The sequence below is a fragment of the Aulonocara stuartgranti genome, assembly GCF_965226115.1.
Source record: "Aulonocara stuartgranti genome assembly, chromosome: 17".
Classification (NCBI taxonomy): Eukaryota; Metazoa; Chordata; class Actinopteri; order Cichliformes; family Cichlidae; genus Aulonocara; species Aulonocara stuartgranti.
In genome coordinates this window covers 38,434,608-38,457,584 of record NC_138953.1, presented here as the reverse complement: position 1 = coordinate 38,457,584, position 22,977 = coordinate 38,434,608, and the positions used below count along the sequence as shown (strand labels likewise).

The 22,977-nt window shown below is 42.3% G+C and overlaps 1 protein-coding gene and 1 long non-coding RNA gene across 2 annotated transcripts in view; one reads left to right on the top strand and one right to left on the bottom strand.

Moving 5' to 3' along the window:
* rerg (RAS-like, estrogen-regulated, growth inhibitor) overlaps nucleotides 1–22,977 on the top strand; it is a 49,923-nt gene that overhangs the window by 10,254 nt on the left and 16,692 nt on the right. Inside the window, exon 2 of the mRNA XM_082511871.1 lies at nucleotides 2,089–2,236. Within this exon, the coding sequence (XP_082367997.1) occupies nucleotides 2,176–2,236 (61 nt within the window). The 5' untranslated portion in view covers nucleotides 2,089–2,175. The remainder of the gene's footprint in view (nucleotides 1–2,088; nucleotides 2,237–22,977) is intronic.
* LOC309692949 lies at nucleotides 9,452–10,297 on the bottom strand. The gene is made up of 3 exons (XR_014272531.1): nucleotides 10,140–10,297; nucleotides 9,975–10,049; nucleotides 9,452–9,746 (listed from the first exon to the last, which is right to left on the bottom strand). It is a non-coding gene; the product is annotated as an uncharacterized lncRNA (long non-coding RNA).

The window sequence follows — 22,977 nt, the reverse complement described above, 5'->3', positions numbered from 1 at the left end:
TTGAATTATTACCACTTTAGTTTCATGTGTCCCAACGCCACTGATCCATAAGCCTTATGATTTGTTCAGATCGAAGTTTGCAAACTAAGCTGTGTTGACATGTTCTGACCCTATGTTCCGTAAAACCTTCCAAAAAAGCCACACTTGCTCAGTGTTTTTCTAATTCTACTGTCATGGACTTTAACATTCAACATGCTGACTGAGGCCCGTAGAGTCTGAGATGTAGCTCTTGGCTTATTACACTTTCTCTGAGCATGGCACAGTCTGACCTTTGAGTAACTGGGGAGACTGTCACTTGCCAGAGTTTTTTCACCTCATGTTGTATCAAAGCTGACTAACACACAGCAGGATTAACTGAGGCGTCACGCCTCCTGATCACTGGCATCAGGTGACTGAGAGCTGGAGATCTTGGTTCCTACAGCAAGCCAAGATCTTACTTTGAGTATCATTGCACGGGTGGCAGGTATACAGGAATAGTGATTACTTCAGCGTCCATGTGTTGAAGTGTCCAAAGACAGACAGGCTGAAAAATAAAGGTAGCCCCTTCCCACCTACTGCACCTTTAACTGTGGCTTGTGGTTGACAAGCTGCACCTCTGCACTGCAGCACATTAGAATAAAGGATTTGCAAACAGATAATGTCGACAACTTTGCTTCCTAAGTAGATTTGTGACTAAGCTGTATGTTTTTCTGCACGCATCGTCGCTAAACTGCAGCGCAGTGAGAAAAAATGAAAATTATCTTTAGCTGCAGCTGCCCAGCCAAACACAGCATGACTCCCCACATAGACCTGGGGTGTTACATTCTCTCTGTCAGCATTGGTGCTAATGGGAAACACAGCAGTCTCCAGCTAGTTTGTCCCAGGATTGCTGTGAAGTCATCAAGCTAAGATTTGAATTAAAGCCTTGTCAGTATCTGTTTGTTCTCAGGTTAAAGGTCCGAGTGGAATCCAGGAGAAAAACAGAGTGATCAGGCCAGAACTTTAGAGTCAATTACCAGGAGAGACAGCGCCACAGCTGCTTGTTTTCTTATTAAACAGACGGGCGTGTGGCTGTTTCATCTGGCTGTACTGGTGTTTTCTTTTGAATGGATGATTTCAGATCTCGGTGTTCTCCCCCTCTCTCTCCTGTCTTTTTCACTTCACATTTTTCATGCACCAACATAAAAAACCATAGCCTGGGTAGATCAACAGCCTAAAAAAAAGATGGACATGACTGTCCAACATTCACTTCACTATGTTGTTGGAAATGGAAAACTCACTGATTTGTGGGTTTGTGATTTGTATCGGTTCTCTCCTGTGGAGGTACAGTGAGAGGTGTGTGAGGGCCATCACCTTCAGATGATTAAAGCTCCATAGACAGATGACAGCTGCAGGAAGGTTGCAGTGTGCATTTCATCCTCAGTGACTGCTGATGGATTAATAAAGTGTTTTAAAGCTGGTATCTCCTTTCCTGGTATTCTCCTTTTTTTCACTTTCACTTTGACTTTTGAATTCAGCCCTCTCTCTGCATGTTGATCATTTTCATTTCCATCAAACGATGTGGCATCTTTTCATTTCTAACACATTACAAAGTCCATATCAGTGTAGAAATCTGGCATGATTCTTTTCCACTGAGAGCTGACATGTTTCCACATCGTTTCATTCATTTCTTGAGTAAGTGAATCAGCCTTTCTACTGATATTTTCTTTAACCTGTACACAATGAACTCATTTTTAGACTGAACTTGATCCTTTCAGTACCAAAAATTGCAACAAAAAAAAAAGGAAGAGAGAAAATGCTTTGGTCCTGAATTTGTGGCCATCTTCTTAAAAGAGCTGCTAGCATCACAATCTTCATGTTATCTATGCAACCGTGTCCACATAAAATCAGGTTTTTATATTTATTTGCAACTAGTGATGTGACACTGACGTATGAATTATTTCATTTTATTTGCTAAAACTATTTATTTCCTTTTCATCACATTCAGTCATAGTCTGCTACTTCTGCTTGCTTCCTTGAACACTTTCTCTGTGACTCACTTCTGATGGTGGAAATGTTTCGTGAATGTTTCGTGGAGCTAAACGTAGATGCATTACCTCATCTCCTCAGACGCTGCTTCCTGGATGGAGGATGTTTGGGGCTGACCTCGGAGATCACTGACTGGCTCGCTGAGCTTCTCTCGTCACAGCTGCTGTCATGGCCAAAAGCCCGGAGGTGAAGCTGGCCGTCTTCGGCAGAGCCGGGGTGGGAAAGTCAGGTAAACATCAGTGTGTGCTTGTGTGTGTTTGTGTACATTCGAGCTCTAACAAAGGACTGTTTTACTGTGCGCACACTTTTAGTTCTTCGAGTGGCTCAAACTAATATATTAAACAACTTCACCATAGGACTAGGTGCATAAATGTGGTTTTTGTTCCCAATCTCCTTCCGCCTCATTAATGTTGCCATATTGTGTCTTCATAGTTTGTGCTTTCCAGTGTTTTCCCTCCATCGTCCCTTCAGGATTTTTATGCTTGCTATAAAAATCATACTGACTTTGTTTGCATTGTCACCAATGCAGTAGGTGGTTGTTATCGGTCTGGCTTAAAAGCCTTCATTCCCACAGATAAGTAAGTTGAGTCATTATCATCTGGTTTCAGCTTTCCTCCATAAGCTGCAGCCACTCACACTCAGCTGGCACCGTGTACGTTTTCTCTGCAATAAAACAGACCATGTGTTTCCCGTTGGCGGCAAATCAAGCCTGATTGCTTCTATGTAGCAATCAGATGTTGGAAAACAGGCCTTGGCGGGATCTCCTCTTTGTTAAAGGAGGCCATTAAAATGTCGTTGGAGGTCAATTCAAGTGCTGCACTGAGAAGTATAACGACTGAGAGGCTCATAGCCCCCAGGTGGAAGGAGTGCAGCTCTGAAGCACGTCAGTGAGGATGATGGCATCTGACGTAAGTCTGGGTTCTTCTTCACAACATACCTTGAAGCTTGAATCTGCTGCTTCTTTCCATGAACTAAAAAGTGTGATGTTGGTGCTGGAAGCTCATCATTTCATCAAGTTTTTATCCCCCCCTGCAAAAAAATATATATCAGGGAGCTGACATCTGTCCGTGTCAATCACACTGCTGCAGTTCCCGTCTTTTACTGCGACTTTCTGTTTTAACTTCTGGAAATAAGATTAGTGTTCCGGCTTCTGTCTTTAATGTATGAACATGTCACTGCTCATTTTCTCTAAGAAAAAAACAAAACAAAAAGCACCTCACTGATAACCTTTCCAACTGCTGCAAACGGTTACTGCTGATTATTTCCTGCAGTGTTTCACACGTATTTTGACCGTCACACAACTGTCAAAATACGTGTGAAAAAGCTGATGGAAACAGATAAAATAGTACAAAAAAAAATTTCACAGCAGTTTGTGAAATGCTTGCAAGATGTAATATATTGAGTCCTGTGCCTGGATAGAAAGCCATGACCATGCAATCTTTATGTCCCAATGAATCGCAAGTCACAGCTGTCCCTGTGCTTTCAGACAGGAGTTTCAATAGAAACTGCCTTCAGACACTCAGGACTTACAGTATTTATATTTTTACTCATTAGAACCTAAGTGGTACAGGCACAAAAATGTGTCTTTTTTTTTTTTTTTTTTATAAATGACATCAGAAACAGCAGTATGCGACATTACGTGATGGCAGAGCTTCAGTTCATCCTTTGTCATTTTTTTTTTTTTTTTTTTTTTTAATAAATAGGACAGGGGGAATGAATGAGAGAAAGAGGGGGAGAGAAAGAAAGAAAACCAAAGGGGAGAAGAGACGGTGAGAAGGGGGGGGAAGAGAGAAAAAAAAAAAAAAGAACTCCTGGGTCACCTGTATGGAGAAAAAAAACAAACAAACAAAAAAAACAAACAGAGGAGACAGCAAACAACAAAGAGCAACATAATAATAGAGAAAACAAAGCACCATCACAATAAACTAGCTAGTCATAGATATCAGTATTTACTAAATAATAAACGATATTGTGCAGCACGCAAGATAGACAGCGCACAGTGTGCTTTGAGGCAGCAGCCAAGAAAGCTTTAGTCCGCGTCTGTGAATACCCATGTGTGCATACCTGTGTGGATCAGCATGCTTGCATTCCAAAGGTTTCTCCATGTAATGATCTGCTAGGGAGTGTGGGGGGGCCACAGCCCCGTCCTCCAGGGTGTGAAGCGGGTATGGAGGAGATCAAAACTCCAGACATCCAGAGGCCCCCAGAACACAAGAGACCATGGAAGACCAACAGAGGGGCAGCCGCGCCACTGTTCCAGTAAGAGCTGAGGAGAGTCCCAGATGAGGGCTCGCCCAGCAGCCGCGGAGCAGAAGTCAGGGGGAGTTGCAGTGACGCGCCCGTGAGCTCCGCCGGCCCCCAGCTGTGCCTGAGTGACCGAGCCCCAGGCCGAGAGGCCGGGGGCACCCCACCTCCAAAGGGGCCCGAGCGAGCCCCAGGCCCCAGGCCCCGACAAGCGGCCGCCAAGGAGTGAGCCGGTGTGTACCCGGACGCCCACCCCCAGACACAAAGAACCACCAACACACCGACACCTGAGGGAGTCCGCCACCGGCAGGGGAAGTGGTGGTGGGTGGAGATAGGCCTCCAAACCTTGGAGGGCCTGAGGTGTCCCCAGAGAGGTGGCGTCTGATACCCAACCTGACATATAGACACAGACATACAGGCACACACAGATACAAACATCCATTCCCACCCTCATGCTCTCATATGCACTCACTCCACACTCAACCAACGTGGAGACAGACATAAAGAGACGCTGTACACACAATCACACTCCCCAAGCGTACTCTACAAACCGGGTCTAGGTACCCTTGCCCCTGGAGGGGGGAATTGCACCCAGACCCAGGTGGTGTTACCCTTTTCCCTGCGGTGGGGAGAGGCAGACCACCCCGACTCCGCAGCAGCAGGGAGGCCCCACACCCCAGACCGCAGTCGGACGGCCAACTCCTCCTACTAGCCCTCCCGCTCCAGCAGGCCGCAGAGAATGGGGGTGGGAGAAGACTCCAAACCTCCCTCCACCCGCTCATTGTAGTGTTGATGCATATGTGTTCTAAGGTGCAATTAAAACCCAGGAGGGCATGGAGCTACCTGCCAAGGAGCAGCAGGTAAGCGTCTTTTAGTTTTAAAACTAAAGTTGTCCAAACTTTAAAGAAAAAAAAAACCTCTTTATTTGTAGCAATTTTGTGATTATTTCTCGCCTTGCCATCAGACTAGGCTGCAAAGTCTGTAGCCATGCTAACACATCTGTGTTTGGAACAAACAGTGGCTCAAATGAGGCTGGTCAGTGACCCCCTTGCAACCTCGGCTTGCTAGAGAAAAATCCATATTCCCTGAATAGTTGGCGAGTGGTTGCTGGAGGTTTCCTCCAATGCACCAAAACCTCCCTGTATTTGCTTTCGTCAGCAGATTGCAACAGTTACGTCTGCAACCTCCATGCAATTTCCAGGTGTCTGCAGGAATGGAGCATTTAGCTTTATGAATGTTGAGAACAATCACCTGCAGAGAAAATGTTGGGCCTTAACACTGCAACCAACACAAAGAGAAAACACTGGGGCTTGGGTGCAACTTTAACTTTGTAGGCAAACTTTCTGTTTTAGTTTGCGTTGCATTTTTCAAACTTTCTGCTTGGTGAGCTGAGCCGGTTTTTGATTCAGCACCATATACCTCTTTACACTCTAGTGGCTACCAGCAACCTCCAGCAACCACATGCCAGCCAGTTGCAGAGTACACTTAGTAACCCTAGTAACCGCAGGTCACTAACCAGGCTCTAGACCTATCGAATGGGGTTTAAAAACCAGTTCCACAGCTACCTCCAACAACCTTTAGCAACTTGTCAGAGGACACACATTGTTCCTCAGCGACCAGAGGTTGCTCTGTGCTCTGGCTGATTAGTCTCTGGGCCTCACATGCCTCATGGTTTCTATTTACACTGATTCTTATTGAGTGGGTTAGCATTTGTCATTTGTACTAAAATCAAAGTGCAGTTGATGGTGTATTGCAGATAGTTTTTTTCTTTTTTCATGTTTCAAATGTTTTTAACTTGTTGCACATAAAACCTGCAGTCAGCTGAGAACAACATACATTATGTCATTCTGGCCAGTCAGTGGTTTACTCAAGATATCAGTACAACTGCAGCTCATTATAACTCTGAAAGAGAAGTCACAGCTCACTGAAGTCAGTTGGTTTCATCCTTTCAGACGGAGTGTCTGTGAAAAACTTCTCAAGGAGTCTGATAAGGGGAATATTTCAGCGAGGACTGAGCTATAGAACTTTCTCACAGGCCTTTTCCAGAGTTTTGGTGGAGTGCTCGTCTCCTAAGTTGTTGTCTAAAGTGTAGAAGAACAGAAAATTGTAACAAGCTTGAGAACAATGAGACTGATGCTCCTTCTTCTGGTGACAAAGCCACTTGCTCAATGAAAGGTTTCTTCCTCTCTCACATGGACATTTGATCTTCACGTGGACAGCTGCAGCTTTGTATTTGCCTGATCCTCGTGTCACCAGCATGTCTCCCTTTTGCTTTATTTTAATGTACAAAAACAGAGCACAGCATAACAGGCATTGTTGCCACATCTGATGCTTCGTGTAGCCCTGGTGATCCTTTCAGCAATGAGCAGCTCTCATCTAAACATAGGCCTTCACTGGAAACTGGCAGATGCTATCAGATCAATCAGGTTGCTTCTCAGTGGGAAAACATCTGCATTTGGGCAATAAATTACACTCCCCCTGCGCGCACATTGTAACAGGGAGGAAAAGCAAAATAACAACGTTAAGCAGATTTAATATGTTGTTTTGGAGGCACACTGTGAACTTCATAAATCTCTTTCAGAACACTAAATTCCATCTTTGTGCTGCATTTTTGTTTGTTTGCATGTTTTGTCAGGTTTGTTCAAATTGCTATCAATTCAACCGACGAAAACCTTGAATAATTTGCAGTCCTTGAGTGTTAAATGTTCCTTCTGATTCCAAACACTTTAGATTTCTGATACTTAGTTTAACTTGGAAAAAAATGTCGGGTATCAGTGTTTCATCTTTACTTTGGACAGCAGTACCGGTGGTATTTTCACTTTAGCTGTGATTATTCTGAATGATCAGCAGCAGACCTCTGGGGTGTCTCAAAATTGTTTGATGGGGTTCCAGGGTGCCAGGCTCCCTGTGAGGGTCTGACTTGGACTCCTGCAGAGAGCTCTAGCTCTAATAAAGAGCTGAGTGTGTTAAGTCTGGCTCTTCTAGCAGTTTGCAGTCTTTTGGTTTATTGACTCAGCAGACGTAGAGCGGAGTGGAGTGAGAAAATAAGACCCATTTATCCAATTGCTGTGCCTACTACACACACACACACAGCAGATGCTGTGAGCTCTCTTAGCTCCTCTGCAGCAAGGCTTTTCAGTAGTTTTGTCAGAGTGCTGCACATCAAGTAAATATTCTGTTCCATGAGCTATTTCTGACTTTTAATACATGCTGTATTAGGAAAAACACGGCAGCAGATTATTATGTTTAACACTGCAGAGAACATCAGTCAATATCTGAGCGTAGAGGCACTTTGTCCCTCTGCTGCCTCGCCATCTTTCAACAGCTCTATTGTATAGAGAGAGGACTCACAGCAGAAATGACTTCCAGGATCTTTATTGCACACACTGACAGATTGTTACAGTTATAATAAATTTTAGAATATTACAGAGAGGACCTTTTCCTGGGATTCATATTAACATTTTTTGAGCCTTACCATCGTGGCTCAAGAGTTGGGCGTTTGCCTTGTAATCGGAAGACCGCTGACAGGTCCCGCACGCCACAGCCGCTCTATCACGTGACGCGTACTGCTTCGACGTGCTACGGTTATGTGCCGAGTTAAATGGTAAATGGCCTAGTCCTTAAGGACCCCAAAGCGCTTTACACATCCAGTCATCCACCCATTCACACACACATTCACACACACATTCACACACTGGTGATGGCAGCTACATTGTAGCCACAGCCGCCCTGGGGCGCACTGACAGAGGCGAGGCTGCCGGACACTGGCGCCACCGGGCCCTCTGACCACCACCAGCAGGCAACGGGTGAAGTGTCTTGCCCAAGGACACAACGACCGAGACTGTCGGAGCCGTGTCGCAAGTTTTGTGAGGTGCTTTTTTGATATTTAATGGATCGGATTACATTTTTTTTTATTTCTCTCCGATATCCGATCCAGTAATTTATGTCAGTATCTGACCGATACCGATATGTAATATCGGATCGGTCCATCTCTAGTTGAAACTGCTCTTATTTGCCAGTATTACATTTCATTACATTACATTTCTTTACAATGACCTGGAGTTTGACACCTGTGCCTTAGGCAGTATTATTAAAAGGCGTATCGTACATTTTCATTGCTATGCCAATGATACTCAGCTTTTTCTATCCATGTCGCTAAGTTTAGATAAAACTGAGGTTACTGTACTCTGCCCTAAAGTTTTAGAAACATGGTATCCCCAGTAACACTGTGAGGAATCCTGAAGTAATTTCTGATATGTTCCTGCCTTTCTTTCAAAATTTGGAAAGTCTCAGAGTGAAACGGTGAAAACTAGTTCAAGCATTTATTGCTTCTAGACTGGACTATTGTAATTCATTATTATCAGGTGGTTCTAAAAGAAACTCCCTGAGAAGCCTTCAACTGATCCAAAAGGCTGGAGTGGGAGTACTGGGACTAGAAAGAGAGAGCAGATTTCTCCCACACTGGCTTCTCTTCATAGGTGTCTGTTGTCCTGTCCTCCTCCTTGAGTCTCATTCTGCCAGAGCTTTCTTCTTGTGAAAAGGGAGTTTTTCCTTTCCACTGTTGCCAAGTGCTTGCTCATAGGGGTCATCTGATTGTTGGTGTATAATCGTAGGGTCTTAACGTTACAATATAAAGTGCCTTGAGGTGTTCATTGTTGTGACTTCAGCCTAGTGTAGCTTAAATGTTTCAGTCCACATATAAAAAGCAACGTTAGTACTAAAATGATGTTTACTAGTATTGTTGCCTTTGTCATCTTCATAAGCTGATCGTGTGTGCTCTGTTCCTTCTGCTGTGAATGTGCTGACAGTAATTACTAATAAATAAAAATAACTGTAAGAAAGTGGGGCGATCGTGGCTCAAGAGTTGGGAGTTCGCCTTGTAATCGGAAGGTTGCCGGTTCGAGCCCCGGCTTGGACAGTCTTGGTCGTTGTGTCCTTGGGCAAGACACTTCACCCGTTGCCTACTGGTGGTGGTCAGAGGGCCCGGTGGCGCCAGTGTCCGGCAGCCTCGCCTCTGTCAGTGCGCCCCAGGGTGGCTGTGACTACATTGTAGCTGCCATCACCAGTGTGTGAATGTGTGTGTGAATGGGTGGATGACAGGTTGTGTAAAGCGCTTTGGGGTCCTTAGGGACTAGAAAAGCGCTATACAAATACAGGCCATTTACCATTTACCAAAGTGTTTTTCACAGGCTGGCTTTCACTGATTCTGTCTGTTTATACAGCATTCACATTAACAGAGGGAAATGTGCTTTGAAACTTCTCTGGAAATTCTTTCGGAAAGTTAACTTCAAGGCGTGTGAAGCGCCAGCTCGTAAAAACTCTTGTCTCGTCACTCCTCAAACATGCCGCCTTCCCCCCCTCTCACTGGCCTGTCTGACAGCCAGACAGCAGAACAAAAACAAAGGAGTGAGCTAAAATGTGTCTGCTTCTGAAATACCACTTGCTTACCACATTCAATGCCAAGAAGAGGACCGTGGATCAGCCTGATGTATGGTCTGGAGATGTAAACAGACATTCAGAGGGCGGACAGGGGAGACGAGGCCACAAAAACAAGACACTACTGGACTCTACTGTGAAAAACTACTGTAAAAAGATTATTTGGTATCGTTTTCGTTTTGCAGAAAAACAAAATATGGATGAGATGTTGTAACACTTACAGTAATATAATCTCTAATGAAGAAAATGAGTTTGACTTTACAGTGTGATCTGATTTTGAAACAAACCTGGTGAAAGATGGCACAGTCAAACGTTCTGACTGCAGCGGCCATGCTGCTCCCAAAATCAACTGCTTGTGATTCCTGCTGGGTGAAATGAAATACCTGGAGAGTGATCAAATAACTCACCAGTTATTTGACATCCATCAACAATGCTTGTGTGTACCTCCTCACATTGCACAGTCAAGCTATTTCCGAGGGTGCAGAAGCAGAAGAGCGCAAATTGCCTGTCCTGCTGCTCGAGCTTCCAGGCACATCCTCAGCCTTTGACAGCTGACAGAGCCCAAAGCTGTGAAGCTGACTGGATATTTGACTCCTCCTGATTGCTTTCTCCGTGCCGGACCTGGTGAGCAGCCATATGGTGTGACTCATAGACTGCATTATGCCCCAGAACAAGTGCTCTAATCAGTGGGTCGGAAGTAGATTTGACTGGTTTTAGATAAGAGATCTGAAAAGGTTCCCAATTGGCTTTTAGAGTGTGAGTGATGTGCTGTGCAAAGCGCTAAGTGACTTTTATGCACTTGAATATGTTACATAAGAGTTGATCAAATTTCAAGGCTTTATTCTTTTAAATTTGGCTTATTCGCTCAGCAAGCCAGTCCTCTCTGTGTTTAGGTGAAAAGTCAAGTAGGTGCTCACGAACATGCAGCCGAGGTCAGGTGCTTAAAAAAAGTTATCAAGATCACCAGACAGCAGGAACGTCCAGTAAATAATGCATGAATTTAATTTCTCACAGTATGTTAGATTAATAAGTCCGCACTGTTGTGTTCCCAGAATCTGATTGAAGTAGAAAATGAGTATGGCGCCTTAATGCACAATTTCATACGTGGAGACCAAAACAGAGCTAAAAGAGGTAAATCTTGGGCTCTTAGCAGATGGCAAGAAACAAAAGGTCCAAATGAAAGGGAAAAAAAAGCAAGTGACTGCCAAGAGTCAGGTTGTTCTTTAGTGATTGCCCTGATTGAGGTGATTTTAAAACACTAGCATTCGACTCTTTTTCATGCATTATAGACATTTTTCAGGCAGAAGCCAACGGAAAGAAACGACAGCCGTTTGTGTTCTTCTCTTTGATCAGGATCAGCTGATCATTGCTTGAGAGAGGGGAAAAAAAGATGCATCCGGACACAATTGCATGAGTGATTGGATTTGGATGCCGTTATGTAGCTGACATGTATCAGATTATCAGCAGGATCTCCACTTGGTTCTTTGCTAAAGTTGGACACTGATTGGAAGGATTGCAGGTTAAAGGTGAGGACGTTAATTACCTTTTAAAATGGGCAGGAAGTATTTTTCTTTTATTCAGAAAGCTGAGAAAGCTACAGTAAGGCTGCGTATTTATCTGAACATGCCTTTCCAAAGTAATTAAGTGTGCAAGTTGAGTGTTTGCTGTGTGAAAGGAAATTGTTGACCCTGCATGCCCTGATAACTCTGTGCACAGCGGCTGATGAGTATAGTCAGGGCAACAAAAGAAGAATGACTTCTCACTCAGGTTATTGTTGCAGAATTCATGTTCAGCGTATGCTGCCAGCGTAAAAACATGTTTTAGGCATGGTGGCTATATGGCTCCAGAGATGGCTATGTTGCTATGTCACTAAATAAAATGCTTTGGTTCAGACTTTATATAAGTAGATGACTCATCAGTACTTCCTCCCATTTTCCAAAAAATGAAGCCATGTTATTGCAGAAATGGGTACGATCAGCTTGTGTTAGTGCTGTCATTTGCAAACTGAGTAAGCAGCAGTGGCCAGATGAGAGATCAATATCACACAAGTATTTCTTTAACATGTACTATGAAGGCAAAGGAATGATATGCCTTTAGTTTTAATTTTTTTAAATGCTCTGTGTGTAATTGCCAGAAGTTACTCTATGAGAGCTGGACAGAGTCACAGAAGGGACTTAACCAATCAAACGCTCAGTGATGTGCTGGTTTAGATCTGTGAGGAGATCCTGTAGGATGCCATTAGGAGCATACCCAGACATTGTCAGGTCAACCGTGTGGGAGCTATAAAAACTACTACATCTATCACTTTGAGTTGCTGCAAAATGGGCATATTTTTTTCACTTTGATTTTTTGGGTGTCTTTGAATTCAGCTCTCTGTAGGTCAGAGGTGTCCAACTCCAGGCCTCGAGGGCCAGAGTCCTGCAGGTTTTAGATCTCACCCTGGGTCACCTGAATCAAATGATTTGTTCATTACCAGGCCTCTGGAGAACTTCAAGACATGTTGAGGTAATTTAGCCATTTAAATCAGATGTGTTGGATCAAGGACACAACTATAACCTGCAGGACACCGGCCCTCGAGGCCTGGGTTTGGACACCCTTGCTGTAGGTTAATAATATTAATTTCCATCAAGTGATGTGGCATCTTTTGTGCCTAACACTTTATCCAGTCCGTATCAGTGTAGATATCCAGCTTGATTATTTTTTTTGCTGGCAAAGCTGGACTGCATGTAGGCCCACAGTGGGCTGCTGTGGGTGAACTGGAAGTGGTTTGTCTCCTTGAGAACTCACTGATATTGAGTATTGCAAGCTGTTGAATTGATGGTGCCTTTTCACAAACTTTCAACGTGTCTAAAATTCTCGTCACGTATGTGTGAAACGAGGTCATTAAGAATAAAGTCTTAACTGCATGTTTGAGTTTCAGCTACAGTAAGGAGCAGGACTATTCAGACAGCAGATAGACATCATCAGTCCCTCTGATGCCTCATCCTCTACCATCTCTGAAGCTTCATTAAAATGTCAAAGAAAGTGAATTCCCTTAGCATGCCCACACTCAGCTGGTCTTTCTCTATCTTCCTCCACTCCCTCTCCTTCTGAATGTGCTGCATCTCCTGCCCAGAGCTGCTTTTTGTCCTCAGAAAGGAAAAGAATGACTGTGCTATTCACCTTTTCTGTTTGTGCCTTCTTAAGGCCATCTGGCGGCCTCAGAATCCAACCCTCCCCCGTGTTCCTATTCACCTGACACACACCTACACAGATTTTACTAATATTACTACAAATGATGTATTTCTGGAGTGAAGGAAGCCAATGTTCTGTGTATAAATACCAGAAAATCAGTCTTTCCTTGCCATATACAAAGATAAAGAGGAGCCATAAAAGGAAATGACTGTGTCACAGGAAGATGAGTTTGTCGAGTGGCCACGCTTCTGCTGAACTATTTTTAGCGCACACCTCTGACTCCTCTCAGCCTCCACACATCCACATCCATTCTCCGCTCATGTACTCGGACAGCCGCCGCTGTCCTCAGCCGGTGCGTGACTCATCACCGATTATTTTCCTCCTCGCTTTTCACAACCTCTCTCTCTCTGGAGATTAGCAGCTCATTGAAAATTTCATGATGAATCCATGAAGTATTTTGTTTTTTTTGCTTCTCGGGGTGCGTTATCAGCTGAGGTTCAGCTTACTGTTTAATATTCAGGGCCACTTTCAGCTCTATTTGATTTATTCCACCCTCTGCCTTCCCACATTTTTTGGGCAGTAGCATCTTTCTGCTTTTCTGTCATTCAACTCCAAAAACTGCAGAGTTTTACTCTGCATGCATGTATGTGTGCATGCCTTTTGGAAGACATTAGAAGTGGATATTACTGCAACAGTTTTCTTAATTATCGATACCAAATTTATATGCTTATGTGAAACTGCAGATTGTCAGAGCCTAAAAAACCCAAACCAGGATCAATGCTGTCCTTATAAGGCTCCACTGTGGCTCTTTGCTGTGGTTGTGCAAATCATGACAGCTGATAAGCTCATATGGAATAACAGAGCGGGACAGAAGTCGACCACCACATCAAAGATTGTTCCACAAATCATTGTTTATTGCAGTTAGTCAGTCTATGACATTGTAGGGAGCTTTTAGCTAAATCAGCGATGCGTTTCAGCTTATAGCCATTATTAGCATTAGCAAATTTTGCCCCCTTAATGATACTGGTGACTTTTCCATCAGTATCCTGAGATCTGTTTTAGCATATTAAACTAAAAGTTTTCAAATGTGAGAAAATAAACAAGTAAAGAATGCAAATACTGATCTTTAGGTGGGTTTTTGCATTAGCAATTATTAGCAAGCCACTTTGCAACCCACCTTTTTCCAGCTTTTCCTCCTTTAAGTGACATACAGTACTCAGTTATTATCTTAGGCTTTTTGTACATGCCCACAAATGCACAGGAATGTTTCAAGAGACATGAGCTAGAGCTATACCACCAAATATAAATCTGTGTGGGTGGAAAGGCTATGAATATAGTCCTAACATAAGTCTTAATTCTTCACAGAAAAGAATGGCCCAAACCACTATCAACTGGCTGTGCAACCATGAATATCACTTTAAAGCCTGAGCCATGAAATCTCTGCCCCAGTGATGAAATTCCAGTGATGATGTAAAGGCTCAAAAACTCTATCAAATATGATGCACTATGCATTAAGTGGTTAAACTTGAATGGTTTCTGTTTAAGCTCCACAGGGCTCAAAGTATCTGCTGCAAGGAAAATTGAAAGCTTTAATACTGAGGCTGTTCTTGAAAATATTTGCTTTGCTTGTTCTCAGCTGCTTCTTCTACACAGCACTTAACCTTTTCGCCCGTAACCGCAGTGAAGATCGCTCCATGAGGTGTGGTCACCGCAGCGTCTCATCAGCCTTGCAAATGGTTCATGATGAATAGCGCTGTGGTGCTATTGTTAGAAGACTAAATTAAAGGGATGAGTGTGGTGTTGGGATCCTCACGCCCTTCCTGTTTTAACCCCACGAGTGCAAGCCTCTGTCCTTTTCCATCTTCAGAGACGTGAAATCAAAGCCTCTCTGGTGTCCTGTGTTACAGAGCCGCAGGGCCCTGAGGAAAATGTCTGCATCACCCTCTGCCATTGTGTGTTCATGGATCCCATCCAAAGATTAGTGGAGGGGAGTTTATCCGACCTTTACTGTCATTCAAAATGAACTTAATATGCACTGCTCAAACAAAGCCACATCTGTCTTTGCCTGTGAAGGTAACGCGCATTCAGCCAAAGGATGTGAAGCCGGTTTGTCCCGTACTGACAAAAATATGGGACAAACTACTTTTGGGTCAGAAGAGACTAAAATCAATTCGCATCACTCGCCTAGATGTAATACTGCAAGACCTCTGTTGTTGTCATGACTGGAGTCCCTCTTTGTGCGGGTAGTTTTGCTCTGAACCATACAGTATGTCGTCATGATACATCACACTGCTCCACTCAAGATGCATAGTGATTTACAAGAGGTGATTAGGCCTCTTTGGAGTGCTATACTAACAGAGCTGATTGCTATTGAAACTTCTTAGCTGTAATTAAGTTACTTGAGCTTGACGTGAAAGTAATCTGATTAGATGAGAAAAATGTCTGCTGGCCATAGTGAAGTTATTAGTGAATAAATGAACTCTGAAGGCAAAGGATTTGAGTACACTCACTTGACACAACTTTGCACTCTTAGGTTGGGCCTCCTTTTGCCTTCCGAACTGCCTTAATTCCTCATTGAACAGATTCAACAAGATGCTGGAAGAATTTCTTATAGATTTTGATCCATATTGACATGACAGCATCACACAGTTGCTGGAGATTTGTCCGCTACAAATTCATAATGCAAATCTCTCAGTTCACCAGATCCCAAAATGTGCTCTGTTGAACTGGGATCTCGCGACTGTGGAGGCCTCTTGAGGGCTGTTTGAGGTTCAGTTTCTGAGCTTTATGACAAAAGACAAGCAACAATATTTAGATAGTATGGTCTTTTAACTTGGTGTGCCCAAGGTGTGCCATGGAAAGATCCCTAACATCATTGCAACATGTTTCTGACAATCCAAATATTGCAGCGGAAACTGAGACTCGTCAAACCATTTTTCCAATCTTTAATTGTCCAATTTTGTTGGGCCTCACTTTCCTGTTCTTTGCTCACAGAGGTAGAGGTTTCTCTGCTGCTTCAGTGTCGAACAGGTTGTTTGTTCTTCTGCATGCTTTCCTTTTAACAAGTCGTCATTTAAGTTACTGTTGCCCTTTTATCAGCTTAAAGCATTTCAGCCATTCATTTTCACCGGTTCTCTGTAGCTGGCAGAGATCGGAGGAAAATGACATTTTCACACACAGAGCTGCCGCTCGCTAGATATTTTTGATTTTTCTGACTTTTCCCTGTAAACCCTAGAGATGCTTGTGTGGGGAAATTCCATTAGATCAGCAGTTTCTGGAATACTCAGATTACCCCATCTGGTACCAAGTAAAGCAAATCACATTCAAAGTCACTTAAATCACCTTTCTTCCCCTTTCTGTCCGACAGGTCATCTTGTAAATGCAGTGAGCTGCTGCCATGTGTTTGACTGAATAGATATTTGCATGAATGAGCAATTAAACAGGTGCATCTAATGAAGTGGCCACATAGGTTGGATGTAGTTCAACAGACTCAAAAGAAAAGTCATTGAATTAAGAGTGCAGGTGGCTACTGTTGTCAGCCAAGTGATCTCACTTATGCCAGTTTTATTAAATATTTGCGCAGCTTCTCTCTGGAGCCACTTTAATCTTTAACCTGCAAAGACCCCGATTACAAATCATTAACCTTTGACACGGAGACCATAAACTGCAATGTGCTCAATGGAGAATCCGGGCATTACCCCGTGTTGTTGCTCCCATTTCCACCTTTAAATGCCCAAAGAATAGCAGCCAAATTACTTTTCCACTGCTGTATGCTTAAGTCTTTCTCAAAATCTTAAAAGGCTATAAATGTGTGATACATCACCAGCTTTTTCTTAATGCAATCACTGGGAAGTGGCTTTTTTATTTATTTATTTTTTTACATACAGAAAAAGATACTCCCACAGATTTCCACCCTTCGCTTGTCTCGTCCACATAAGAAAAAACCAAGATGGTGGTGGTCAAAATGCCAAAGTTGATGCTTCAAAGCAGTAGACGAAAAAAGGAGCAGACATCGCTTAAAGATAAAACAGGCAGTGATGCAAAAACAGTTATTGAGCTGAAAGCAGCCACAGATGAATCGGAGTCGAGCTTTCTAAGTGCCGTGCAGGTCTTTAAATTATATTTGTGTATGCGGAAGATCTGAATCCCTGTTATCTCTCTCAGTCGTAATGTTACTGTCGTATCTAATTAGATTGCTCGCAAGTGTAGCAAATCCCTCTGCATTAGAGATTTACAGAGGGGAGCGATTTAACAGCTCGGCAGAGTAAAACGGCGCGACACCTGATGGTTTAATTGCCGTTTGATTTATTACCAGAACCTGGCTTGAGGCAGCAAAACCAATTTAGCTGCCAAAATATCTACTCATGACGTTGGGAATGTGTTTATCACACAACGGCATTTAAATAGGCCGTCTGCAGCATCAGGTCGGACGCTGTTCACACTGATACAAAGACAAATGTGTTCATTTTCACTGCTGCTGCTCCTGGGCACCACCGGATGATTTATGAATCTTTTATGTTTTACAAAGCTCTTTGATTTTGTAGTATGCCGACAGAGTGCTTAATTTGGAGTATTTTTGAGGAGGGGATTTGAGATTAAAAACTGGTAGTTGACGGATTGAGTGGGGTTCATACAGCTGTTCGAGAGCTGTTCATGTAAAACATTTTCTTTCTGTTTTTAATGTTTATGAAAAGGGTTAATTATTAATCTTACTATGGTTAATGGCAAAGTAAACATGGCAGAAAAGCAGAACGCTCTATTATTCTCACAAGAGCACTTGTGCTCATTATGGCCGACATCTCATTAAACTAAATGCTGTATGATGAGCAGGAATCTGAGAACCTCTGTCACTAATGAGTAGGCATGGAGAAGAAAAAGAGATGAGTCATGTGGTGATAATTGGCCAGCTGTAATCTGATCAGGAGGGGAAGAGAGATGATGAGATTTCTTCAAGTATTACTGCGTTTGGTATTCTGGGAACAGAACATAGCTGAGGCTCCTTGGAGCATTTGCTAAACTTTGCTTGCCTGTTTACATACAGTTATGGCTCGTATGCAGCTTGTAATCACAGCGTAGCAGATTTAACACTGCCAACTGATAATTTTTTTAAACAGTAATTTGATTTCAGATATGCGAGAAAGACATTAAAGGTCAAACTATCTGTCGTTGAGCCGATACTGGCTCCTCACATAAATCTAATATGATGAACGCTGCACTGTAAGTACAGTACTCACTTTTTAAATCAGATACAGAGAAAGGTGGTTGCCAGCTAGTTTGTAAAATACATTGCTGGGAAGTTACTAAATATTGACTTTATAATGTTCCCATTTTTGCTGTTGGAGCTGCGAGCTCCAAGGTCTACACTATCCATTCATCCACACATCCGTGTGTGCCTCCACAGCTCACCAGAATCAGTCCTCCTACAGTATTGGTCAGAATCTATACAAACTTGCACACATTCAAACTGTGCTCAAGGACAAAGTCGCATTTGTTGTTTTTCAGAAAATAACCAGTAAACTGTGAGGAATGTTGGGCCGGATGAGCTACTGCCTCATTGACCTTCTGGTCAATATTAAATACATTTTATTGTGAAAATATCAAATTAATTAACAGCAGCTGTATCAGTATGGAGGCTCTAGTTTCACTCTGACAGTCCTTGACTTTTCCCAGTAAGGAACCTGCTAGCACTTGTCAGCTAATTAAAATTTGAATACAATCTTATATATATATGCTCTTGATGACGAACAGCAAGGCAGGCAAGACTGACGCTAATGACTTAATTATTGCTGTGCACTATAGTGTTTGTGGGGGTGCTGGGAAGCACCTCCCTCACTAAGGTGAAGCACACTCTTGCAGTGTCTGACAGGAAGTTTTGATTTTGTTGTGCTTTTGTTTTGAAGTCCACTAATCAATGTTCTTTTGATGTCAACTCCCTGAAGGCTGGATTCATGATGTGCACACATGATTACAGCCTAATGATGTTCACCTGATTGGAGTTCCCCAATTATCCTCTGTTCGTGGGGTAAACTATCAGATGAGAGCTGAGGGTGTGAATGGGCTGAATATTTAATTTGATTTGATTTAGTTAATTTGTATATTATTTAACTGGGGTTTGATTGTAGTCAGATATATCACATCCTGCAAATTCTCATTTGTTTTTCTCTACCAATTGGCCGTTAAGCCCAAATCTCTCTGAATAGACAATATATTTGCTTGTGTTAACATAAGTTAATGTTAGATGTTAGCTTGTTGGTGAGTAGCCTTCAGTAATAGTAATAAATCGCACAGCAATAGTACATCGAAGATGCTGCAGAGCACATAACCCAGGTAGCTACCACAACTAAAACAAGGTAGCTGCAGCAGGCTAACGTTAGTTTTTAAAATAGAACTTACTTCCAGATGTTTCTTTAGGTTGGAGTCTTCTGATGCTGAGAGCAGCTTGAGAGAGTTTTCATTGCACAGTCAGATTTTGCCCATCATCCCTTTCTTCTTTAAAGGTAAAGTGGTGTCAGAATTTCCAAGTATGAAATGCATTCCTGCCCATGCACTGCTGGATCTGTTGTGCTGGCTCCGGGTCCATTGTGTAACTGACACCATCAACATTTATAGGATGCTCACATTAGAGCTTCTCATTGCGTGTTTTGTTTGGGTTTCCAGCAATGTGTGAAATTACCAAAATTAGAGAGAAGATAGCCAAACATAAGAAAGAGGAAAAGACCGCCGTGCAATCCATTTATTTCCACAACGTAACTGTATTCTAATTATCACCTATTTGAGCGGCAACTGTAACAGAATAAAGTTACTCATATTTCGTATTTTAAATACGTAACGCCGGTCCACATATTCCGTTATTGCCCAACACTGGTGCTAAACAGTCCCAATATTTTTATGTCACTATCAAGTTTGACAAGAAAGATGGATTTTACTGACATGGGATTTTATGAATGTAAATTTATTAAGCTCTCAGGAAGTGGTAGAAGGTTATCTGCTATATTTACTGCTACTTTAGTGCAAGTTTATACAGATAAATGAATCACAATATATTTCACCTCACCTCGACTTACTTTTGAATAAAGTGTAATGCTTTATATTAGTTTAAATAACCCAAAATTACAAGAAACTCCAAGTGATACACTAATCCTTCAATAATCTTATTCTAATTATATAATGCACATTACCACTGATTTTATTAGCAACATTTTGTACATTTACTTGAGTAAAAGTTTAATTTGACTTCAGTTTGATTTACTTTTATATTCCATTTATGCGATTGGGTGTGTGGCAACATTAGACCTAAACCTTGACAGCATTCAGGACCAAAACACTGGAGGAGGCGGCGTAATGGAGTCATGGCAGCAGCCAGCATGACTAGTCATGTAACTAAAAGCTAAATCCTAATGTAACAATTTTGTTGCTACGCTGTCTTGAAGTCATGCTTGGTTCACACTAACCTCTAAGTAAGCAGGACATGCTAAAAATTGAAGCTCGAAACAAAGAGCTGTCCCGCTGAGCTGCTTTTATACAGATACGTTTTCATTTTAGGTCTCAACATAATCAGTGAAGTTTTCTACAGGATTCTTTTCTATTTCTTAATTCTGGTAGTTTTGATTAACAAAGGTCTAAAAGTTCGTGTTATTTCGTCCTCATGCATCGCACTCAGATGCTCAGGCTCTGAACTCCAGCTCAGAGGGTAACACCATCATCCTGGGAGTTGACATGTTTACTGGTTTGTGTGTTATTGTTACTCCACTCACTTCAGACTTCCCACATCCGTTCTTTATGGGCTTTTAAAACTATTTAAAATATATATGTATGAATGGGAGCGTGATTGGCGAGCTGTAATCTGATCTGGAATGGGACTGAGATGATTAGATGTCTGCCCTCACATCTATCTGTATTAAGATGGATTGGATATTTCCCCTGGCAGCTTTGGGAATCGTAACAGCCCATGTTAAACAGACAAGCACACACATCCTTATGGCTGAAAAATGGTTTATGGGTATTCAACTGTTCCAAGAAAGCTTGGTGTATTGGTTGGTGGTATGAGATACAGTCATGCCCCAGGGAAAATGGTGGTGAAAGGAAGTCTGGGAAAGCTCTGAGACTGGAAACTGTGACCTGACCTACTGTTCAGGAAGTGGTTTGGGAGCTTTTGTAGGTCATATGTTTGCTTGTTTTTAGCATGAGGGCTGTCACATCTTGGCGTGTGTAAAGAAACAGTCCAGCACAGTAATGTTTTCATTTCCACAGTTGGAGAAATTAGTTGACTGGCATTTAAAAAAGCAACAAAAAATGCTGGCTGTTTCCATGAAACTGCTTTCAGATTCATCAGTACTTTAAAATGAGGTGAAATCTCTCAAGTTAATAAAAACGTTGAATACATTTGTGTCAGCGCTGTAAGCATCAAGCTGCCACGCTGCTGTACGCCTTTCTCTCATCTGTCCATCACTTTATGTTGACTTTAACCATTCTTAAATAATTTAGTTCCTGCAGAAGCTTTTCAGATTCTCAGAAGTAATCCTCGAACCAGGGGGTAATGGATCTGCAAAGCTGCATAAATAAAACGTCTTCATTTCCTCAGTTTCTGTTTAACTGCTGAGAAGATTTGCAGGAACCATAAATCAATAATTAAAGGAAAGCGAGCTGTGACCTGTAATCCTGTCAACGTCTCCGAAGTAAATGGTTATGATATTGACTAAGGGGTGGGGCCGGCTGCACAAATAGTAATCCTCTAGTCATCTAAACTAGTAATGAATCTTACAATCTCAAAGTTGTTGACAGAATCAGAACAAAATTGTCCGTTTTGTTTTACAGATTCCTGGTAAGCGTTACTCTTTACAAGCTTTTGGGGAGAACATTATGTGTAAATTGCTGCTTCTTGTCTGCCAACAAAGCAGCAGAGTGGCCATTTTTTTCTAAACCAAATGCAATAAAACCCCAGAAATGTCTTGTTAATGATTCATCCCTTTTCTGTTCACATAAAACATAAAAGCAGCCAATGTACTACAAGTCTGATGGCATCAATCTGCACAGGCAAATGCTATGATCTGTCTAAACCAGATCCAACACTGAATTCTGTGTGAAATTCAATTGCTGCTGATTATTTTTAATCACATTTGCCAGTATTTCTGAGCTCTCGCGGGTATTATAGAAATAAAGTTATCCGTGAAGTCATATTAATATCAAACCCATGCGTCCAAATATGTGGTAACATTTTCCACCTGGTAGAAGGCAGCTGTACTTAACATTAACCCTCTGATCCCCCAGCTACTGCTCTCTTTAGATAATCTTCACTAAATCAAGGGGAAAATGTAGCTCAGTTTAGCTCAGTTTGTATGCTGGTTTGTCATGTAGTAGCTTTCAGTTACACAGCAATGACTGCAAGGTGTCCAGGTCCGATACTGCAAAGCAAGCCCAAATCATCACCCCTCCACCACCAACAACTCAACAGTTGGTGTGATGTGTTTGTGCCGATGTGCAGCATTTGGCAGTTTGCTTTATGGCCACAGATCTCCACTTTAGTCTCATCTGCTCAAAGCACATTTTTCTGGAAATCTTGTGCTTTGTTTAGGTGCACCTTTTATAGAAAGGAAAGAGTTTCTCTTGGTAACCCTTTCAGACAAGCCATACTTGTTGAGTCTTTTTAGTTTTTTATCGTACTGTCATGAACTTTAACATTTAACCTGCTGACTGACACTTGTAGAGTTTGTAGCTCTTGGTTTTGTTTTGTTTTTTTGTAATTTCCCTGATCATTGCACAGTCTGAGCACAGACATCATCCTGGTGCAATTGTTAAACTCTATTAATGCCCACACTTTAACAGAGGTGGTCACACTGCTACTTACCTTCTTTGTTCCTAGAGAAACAGCGTGGGTGGTTTACACAAGACTGAAAACAGTCTTGTGTAAACTTTATTTCTCATATCTGTATATATAGTATTTCAAGTTTTCTATTATTACATTTTAATTTTCTCGCTTCTATTATTTGTTTTTAAGGCAGTTCCCATGTAACCGTTTCTCCTCCAGTCTTATCAGCACAGCTGGCTGTGTGACATGACCCAACGTGACACGAACACAATAGGTACAGGACTTGACTGCAGAGCCACAGCTCTGGGAGA